The sequence below is a fragment of the Sturnira hondurensis genome, unplaced genomic scaffold (genome assembly GCF_014824575.4).
Source record: "Sturnira hondurensis isolate 20B ecotype Veracruz unplaced genomic scaffold, ASM1482457v3 Scaffold0001304, whole genome shotgun sequence".
NCBI classification, from domain to species: Eukaryota; Metazoa; Chordata; class Mammalia; order Chiroptera; family Phyllostomidae; genus Sturnira; species Sturnira hondurensis.
The window spans coordinates 4,567,694-4,576,456 of NW_028073935.1; the positions used below are offsets into that span (position 1 = coordinate 4,567,694).

General features: G+C 43.0%; 1 protein-coding gene across 1 annotated transcript in view; it reads right to left on the reverse strand.

Annotated features, from left to right (window-relative positions):
• Positions 1-8,021, reverse strand: part of EEFSEC (eukaryotic elongation factor, selenocysteine-tRNA specific) — a 221,934-nt gene extending 213,913 nt beyond the window's left edge. Inside the window, exon 1 of the mRNA XM_037070271.1 lies at positions 7,816-8,021. Within this exon, the coding sequence (XP_036926166.1) occupies positions 7,816-8,003 (188 nt within the window). The 5' untranslated portion in view covers positions 8,004-8,021. The remainder of the gene's footprint in view (positions 1-7,815) is intronic.
• Positions 8,022-8,763: the final 742 nt, after the last annotated feature.

Sequence of the window (8,763 nt, forward strand, 5' to 3'; positions counted from 1 at the left end):
ATGATGTGCCTTGGTGTGTTCCTTCTTGGGTCCAACTTCTTTGGCACTCTCTGAGCTTCCTGGATTTCCTGGAAGTCTATTTCCTTTGCCAGACTGGGGAAGTTCTCCTTTATTATTTGTTCAAATAAGTTTTCCACTCGTGGCTGTTTCTTTCCCCCTTCTGGTACCCCTATAATCCGGATGTTGGAACGTTTAAAGATGTCCTGGAGGTTCCTAAGCCTCTCCTCATTTCTTTGAATTCTCATTTCTTCATTCCTTTCTGGTGGGATGTTTCGTTCTTCCTTCTGGTCCATTCCATTGATTTGAGTCCCAGTTTCCTTTCCATCACTATTGGTTTCCTGGACATCTCCCTTCATTTCAATTAGTTTAGCCTTTATATGTTCCTCTAATTTATGACTATAATCTACCAGTTCTGTGAGCATCCTGATAAATAGTGTCTTGAATTGTGCTTCTGAGGGGCTGGCAATTTCTCGGTCGCTTAGAGTTATTGGCTCTGGGACTTTGAGTTCCTCTTGCGCCATCTTTTGGGCTGTTTGTGCCTGTTCCATAGCAGGATCAGAGCCCTAAAGTGTTCACTAGAACAGGGCAACTAAGTCGCTGGGTTGTGGGTTGTATGTGGGGGCGGGGTCAAAGAGGGACAATGGCTTCCTGTCCGCCGCCTGCTGCCCCGACCTCCACCGGCACCGCAGCCACCACTGTCACTGGGCCCACGTGTTTCGTTCCACTGCACTTGAGTGTGCCACCGCTGTCGGCCCTCCACCACTGGGTTTGTCCCCTGAGGCCTGCGTGGTCCGTCTCACTGTGTGCGAATGTGCGACCTTGGTCTGCCCTGCACCCCGAATGGCTTTGGGCTGCCTGCGCACCTAGCACCTAGGTTGGGGGATCTGTCCTGCCCGACCCAGCTCCATTGCTGGTTCCGCCTCTCTTACTGTCCCTGTTGAATGGTTCGTAGCTGTCGGACTTCCGTATAATTCCGTGTTCTGGTCTTTGGGTGTGTTCTAGTTCTCCAAAACTTTTGTTGTAGTCAAACTTGGTTGTGGGAGAAGGCACAGTGTTTCCACCTATGCCTCCATCTTGGCGGAAGTCCCAATTTGAAATATATTTTTAAATGATAAATCAAATTTAGGTGCTGATACCTGTATAAAATAGGACAAACTTTTTGGGGAAAGAATATGGTGATGTACATTAAAAGGTCTAAATAGGCCCTGACTGGGTGGCTCAGTTAGTTACAGCACTGTCCCATCAAAAATTAAAGGTTCAATTCCCAGTCAAGGCACATACCTAGATTATAGGTTTGGTCTCCAGTTGGAGCACATATGGGAGGGCAACCAATCGGTGTTCCTCCTTCTCTCCCCTCCATCTTCTCTCTCTGAAATCAATAAAAATATCAAGTGAGTATTTTTTTTAAAAAGATCTAAAAGGGATTCATATTCTTTGATCCAGCAACCTCAAACCTCAAATATTTGATGAGGAAGAAACTGAAAATATGCACAAAGTTTAATGATAGTCAAAGATGTTCATCCCCAAGGTTATTTATTTATAAGACAGAAAACCAAAGCCAGTAGAAAGGGTCAACAACAGTGAATGTTATGTAAAATGTTAATAAAAGCACAAATCAAAACTACAAAGACCTCAGGATTATAACTGTATGTTTTAAAAGGGAGAACTGAATTTATCAAAATTGCAGGATGGAAGATTAACATGAAAAAATCAGTTGTGTTTCTGTAGACTAGCAAAAACAAGCCAAAAAAAGAAATTAAGAAAGGAATTTCATTTATAATAGCATTTCAAAGAATTAAACACTTAGAGATAAATCTAATACCAAGGACATGAAAGACATATACTGAAAACTATAAAACATTGGTAAAAGAAATTAAAGAAAATCTAAATAAATGGAAAGGCATCTGTTCATGGATTGGAAGACTTAATACTGTTCAGATGTTCATACTACCTAGTGATCTACAAATTCAGTGTAATCCCAATTAAAATACTAAAAACTATTATTTGTAGAAATGGAAAAGCGAATCCTCTAATTCTCATGGGAACTGCAAGGGGCCTCACACAGTTACAATAATCTTGAAAAAGAAGCATAAAGTTGGAAGACTCAATGTCCTTACTCAGAAACTTATTTCAAAACGGTAAACAAAGTAGTGTGGTACTGGCATAAGGACACACACATAAACCAATGAAACAAAATAAAGAATCCAGAAAAAAATCCACACACATATGATCAACTGATTTTTGACAACAGTGAAAGGCGAAAGAACAGTCTTTTCAACAAATGGTGCTGGAAAACCTGTATATCCATGCACAAGTGAAAAGAGGACACTTCTGCCAAGATGGAGGCATAGGTGGAAACACTGTGCCTTCTCCCACAAACAAGTTTGAATACAACAAAGGTTTGGAGAACAAAGACAGAGCCAAAGAACAGAAAACTGAATTAACGAAGTCCGACAACACGAACTGTTCAACCAGGACGGTAAGAGGGGCGGAGCCAGCAGTGGAGCAGGGTCCAGCAGGAAGGATCCCCTGACCCAGGCACAGACCCAGTCGGGGTGCAGGGCAGACTGACCGCGGTCGCACATTCGCGCACAGAGAGACAGACCGCGCAGGCCCCATCAGGTGAACCCAGTGGCGGAGGGCTCACTGTGGTGGCACATTCGCGTGCAGTGGGACGAAACGTGCGGGCCCTGGTGACAGTGGCAGCTTCGGCTGCAGCAGCGAGAGGCGGCAGATGAGACTGCCATTGCTCCTCTTTGACCCCACCCCCACGTACAGCGTCACAACGCAGAGACTGAGTTGCCCTGCTCTGGTGAACACCGAGGGCTCCAATCCTGGCACGTAACAGGCACCAACAGTCCAAAAGATGGCTCAAGAAGAACTCAAAGCCCCAGAGCTGATAACTCTAAGTGACCAGGAAATAGGCAGCCTCTGAGATGCACAGTTCAAAACACTGGTCATCAGGATGCTCACAGAACTGGTTGATTATAGTCACAAATTAGAGGAACATATGAAGGCTAAACTAATTGAAATGAAGGGAAATGCACAGGAAACCAATAGTGATGGAAAGGATACTGGGACTGAAATCAATGGAATGGATCAGAAGGAAGAACAAAACATCCAACCAGAAAAGATTGAAGAAATGAGAATTCAAAACAATGAGGAGAGGCTTAGGAACCTCCAGGACATTCAGCTGTTAAAAGAAATTCTGGACTTCTGGCCAAGATGGAGGCATAGGTGGAAACACTGTACTTCCTCGCACAACCAAATTTAAGGACAACAAAGATTTAGAAACAAAAACACAACGAGAACAGACAGAAAATTGAACTGTACCGAAGTCCAACGACAACGAACCATTCATCTACACTGGTAGGAGGGGTGAAGTTGGCGTCCAGTAGAGAGGGGTCCCAGCAGGAAAAAGTGGTAGTTAGGAGACCCAGGCGGGAGCAGGACTAAACCAACAGACCCAGCAAGGTTAACAAGGAGGCTGGATGACCCTGGACACACATTTGCACACAGATAAAGCAGGCAAAAAAAAGGGCAGCGAGACAGACCGCGAAACCCAGGGCCCCAGCGGTCTTTAGGAATTAAAGTGTAAAGGCAGAGACTGAAAAAACTTCTGGGGGTTGAGGTGCCGGGACAGGATCCCAGCCTCAGAGGAGGGTTCGTTGGAGAGACCCACAGGGTTCTAGAATGTACATACACCCACCCACCCAGGAACCAGCACCAGAAGGGCCCAAGTTGCTTGTGGGAAGCAGCAGAGGGAACTGAAATCAGAGACAGAGCAGAACAAGTACCACTGCTCCCTCTTGGACCCCGCCCCCAGTCACAACCCAGCAAATGGGTTGACCTGCCCCTCATACGTAACAGGCGTGAACAGACCGAAAAATTATGGCTCAAGTAGAAGAACAGTTCAAAACCCCAGAGCCAATACTTGTAAGTCACAAAGAGATAGCCAACCTATCAGATGCACAGTTCAAAACACTGGTGATCAGGATGCTCACAGAACTGGTTAATATTAGTCACAAATTAGATGAAAAAATGAAGGCTACACTAAGTGAAATGAAGAAAAATGCACAGGGAACCAATAGTGATGGAAAGGAAACTGGGACTCAAATCAATGGAGTGGAACAGAAGGAAGAAAGAAACAACCAAACAGAAAAGAAGGAAGAAACAAGAATTCAAAAAAATGAGGAGAGGCTTAGGAACCTCCAGGACATCTTTAAACGTTCCAACATCCGGATTATAGGGGTACCAGAAGGGGAAGAGGAAGAGCCACAAGTGGGAAAGTTCTGTGAACAAATAATAAAGGAGAACTTCCCCATTCTGACAGCAAAGGAAATAGACTTCCAGGAAATCCAGGAAGCTCAGAGAGTGCCAAAGAAGTTGGACCCAAGAAGGAACACACCAAGGCACATCATAATTACATTAGCCAAGACTAAAATGAAGGAGAGAATCCTAGAAGCATCAAGGGATAAGGGGACAGTCACCTACAAAGGAGTACCCATCAGACTGTCAGCGGATTTCTCAAAAGAGACCTTACAGGCAAGAAGGGGCTGGAAAGAAGTATTCCAAGTCATGAAATCCAAAGACCTACAGCCAAGATTGCTTTATCCAGCAAAACTTTCATTTAGAATGGAAGGACAGATAAAGTGCTTCTCAGATAAGGTCAAGTTCAAGGAGTTCATCATCACCAAGCCCTTATTATATGAAATGCTAAAGGGACTTATATAAGAAAAAGAAGATGAAAAATATGAACAGTGAAAGGACAGCAAACACACAGTTATTAACAACCACACCTAAAACAAAAGCAAACTAAGAGGACAGCTAGATCAGGAGCGAAACCATAGAAATGGAGATCACTGGGAAGGTTAGCAACAGGGGAGTGGGAGGAGAAGGGGGGAGAAGGTACAGAGAGTAAGTGGCATAGACAGTAGGTAGAAAATAGTCAGGGGGAAGGCAAGAATAGTATGGGAAATATAGAATCTAAAGAACTTGTGACACATGGACATAAACTAAAGGAGGGGAATGCGGGGGGAGGGGATGTGCAGGGTGGAGGGGAATGTGACAACTGTAATGGCATAATCAATGAAATACATTTTTTTAAAAAGAAATTTTGACACATGCAACAACATGAATGGACCTTGAAAGCATTGTATTAAGTGAAATAAACCATACACATTAGGCCAAATATTATATTATTCCAATTATATAAGAAACCTAGAATAGGCAATTTTTTATAACAGAAAACAGAATAAAGGTTACCAGAGGGTGGGGGAGAAGGGAGAGAAGTGAAGTTATTGTTTAATGGATAAAGTTTATGTAGGGAATCCTGAAAAATTTTTCAGTACAGACTATAGTGATGGATACACAGCTTTGTAAATGTATTTGATGCCACTGAATTGTACATTTACAAACAGTTAAAAGAATAAATGTTATGCTACATATATTTTACTAAAATTTAAAAAGTGGGGGAATAGTATACATAATGAAAAAATAGGAATGAAATAAAGCAAAATGTCAGCAGCTGCTATTTTGAGGAAAATCTTTGAGTGGTCTCCTTTCAGTCACTTTCTCTATTTTCCAGATTTTCTTTCAATTACTCTTTGGATAGGGAAAAAAAACCTGTTATGTCTTAACACTTTTTAAGGTTTTAATATATACATTGTTCACCAGTCCAAATTTTTCTCTTCCAGAAAGTTTCTTCACATCAGAACCAGAATTTACAAAGGATTTACTTAACAAAGGACCATAAGAAGAGAAAATAGTCACTTAAAATTATTTAAAGAAGTTCATTGTTGCAGAGAGGTAAGAACTAATGTTTTCTTAAGAGGGGGTCCACCTTACCCTGGCTACAGGCCCAATGGGCCCACTCACTATAACCATCAAGGGCAGCAACTCCTCCCCTATCTGAGTTTCTCTCCAGTCCTCTGGGCACTGATGAAGAAGAGAGCTTTCAAGTCTCCTTGAACAATCTGATACTCAACTAATAAATTAAAATACAATGGTAATTTAAATATGCAAGTGAGGATTTTCCTTAAGTTTAACTAACTGAAATAATTAATATTGATTCACCCTTAAAAGTACCTTAAGCCCTTCCCAGAAGGTCCTGTTTATATGGCCAAAGATACTGACATTGTGCTGGGTTTTTATGCAGGAATCCAAAGGACCTGTTCTCCCTTTATGACAAATAAATAAAACAGTAGGGAATCAAGTAACTCACTAAAAAAAGATATAATTTTTTATCTGCCTTTTTACAGTCTCATATCTCATATCTACTTCCACTGAGAATAATAGAGGCTGAATTCTTATGCAACACTTATCTAAATGTGTCGATTTTATCGGATTGATGAATTTTACTAACAAAAGGCAGTGCTAGGAAATCTCTTATGACATATTTGGCCCATTCACAGGACTGGAGCTTTAATTTAATCAACCTGAGACTTCTGAGGGAGAACTGCAGGTGTTGGATCTAAAAAAGAAGTCATAAATGGGAAGGAATATTAATCTTTATGATGGGGAAACAAAAACGCTCCCTACTTGCTTGCCCTCCACAGGCAGGAGAAGGAGAGGTGGAGTAGCAGGATATTGTTTCAGGCTGCATAGCACAGTGGAAGCATTGCTGTCTCCTGGTGACCACTAGTTAATATTGATCAAAAAGCGCTGGCCCAGAATGGAAGACAGGAACTGGTAAAACAAAGAGATCTGTCAACACTGTGTGCTTAACAAGGACATTTTCTCATTTTTCTCAACCACATCAGAATTAGTCATCCCCTTGGCCACCTAAACAACCAGGTGGCTTCTGTCCCTTAGTCCCCACATCTCTCTCATCCCCACCCTACCTAGTAGCACTGTCACCTTCCTGCTCCCATGGACCTCTCCTATCAGAATGTAATGATTGTAGGCAAAGACAATAGCCTGACAAGGCCTTCTGAATCTCCCTAGATCACCCTTCTCTCCTTCTAGTACCTGAACTCTGAGCCACACTTCTCTTCCTGGAAAAACACTCTAACCTCTTCCTATCTGTCTCCCTGCTGCCTCCATACCCTCCTTGCCATGCCATCCTCCCACCTGCAGCCAGTCATATCTAGATGGGAGGGAAACCTCTTTCAGTCAGTCCCATGCACAAAATTCTTTAACTCCTTAATTTCTACAAGATGAAATTGTAAATTTCTTAGCATTTCTTAGCACTACAAATGTCCTTTTGTAATCTGACCTTTCATAGTCTCTCCTCAATAGCAATGTCCATCGGTCCATTCATCTGTCTATCCATCCAACTTTATAAGTCTCTATAACAGAAACATTCAGCCACCCACCAGAACTCATATCTCCTTTTGATGACCCAACTGTAAAAAAAACAGTGAAGGGACACATTCCCTAGCTTAATTGAGCAGGTAAAACACAGCCCTCACCAACAGAATCTCAGTGGGAAGGGTATACCCCTTCCAGGACCAGGCCCTACATACTGGACCTTCCCATAAACACGAACACAGCAGTGCCCGTGCCTATGCCCACTTTGCACAAACAAAGACACACCCCACAGTGGAGGGCCAGCAAGATGGAGATAACCTGGGTTTCTGAGCACTGTGCAGAGCAGAACCACCCACTGCTCCCGTTAAGAAATTACCTATAAAATCAGCTTCTTGCTTCTTTATGTCTCTAGACTGTTTGGTCTCTTCCAACAACACCTTAACGTTTACCCTTCATGCAAGCAAAGGCCAGGCATGATCCTATGTACTGAGGCAACTGCCTGCCCAACTGTGTACTCTGAAGCCTGCTTGTGTATGCAAACCTTCCACTCATTGGCAAACCTACTTGGTATTCTCTAGGGTCTTCTGCATTTTCTTGGTCATTTTATCTATTGCTGCCTGTCTCTTCCCTTCAGCCAAGAGGTCCACCTTGTTCAGTACCACGATCAGCTTCTGGCAGGTGATCTGCCCAATCACAAGGCATTCTGCTGACTGGGTCTGCATTCCCTTGGTCACATCAATGACCAGCATCATTAGATCAATGATCTGGGCCCCTGGAAGAAAAGAAGACAAGGTTAAAAAATGGAAAAGGGAGAGGTTAGCTCAGAAAGCTGCCTGATGCCCTGGGTCAGGCAAAATCAGCCCAATGAAAGTATTAAAAGGGGTCAGAGTGGGAAATGAGCAATTACCTTCTAACACCAGGCCACAGGTGACATGCTTTGACCTACATGATTTGACTGAATCTTCATAACCACCATAGAAGGCAGGCATGTTATACCATTTAGAGATGAGAAAACTGAGTCCTACAAAAGAGAGCTTGCCCAGGCCACACAGCTAGCCTGCAGCAGGGCTGGGTGACTCCAAAATCCATGCTTTTCTATTGCACAATCCTACCATTTCATTCCACCCTACACAGGCAAAAACAATCGATAAAAAGCTCAGTGTTAGAAGACAAATGCTTATGGACTTGCCCTTGCCCAGGCAGAGAAAAGAAGGACTAAAAAAGTGAAGGAGGAGTTGGGGCAGGAGGGGGCATATTCTCAATGGCTCCCGTGTCTTTTTCTCACAGTGCTTGGGGTTTCATCGTGATCATCTCATGCTTGGCTGGACTATATCTGCTCACTTCTTTACTTCTCTGTCCTTTCTGTTCTAGTTGGGGTGGGGAGGTTTCTGTTCCTCCTAGGGAGGGCAGAGTAGGAGCACACAAAGTTCAGCTATATTAACAAAGCATATATGTATGTGCATGTATGTGTGTGCATGCATATGTACATGTGCACATGCATGCCAGACTGTA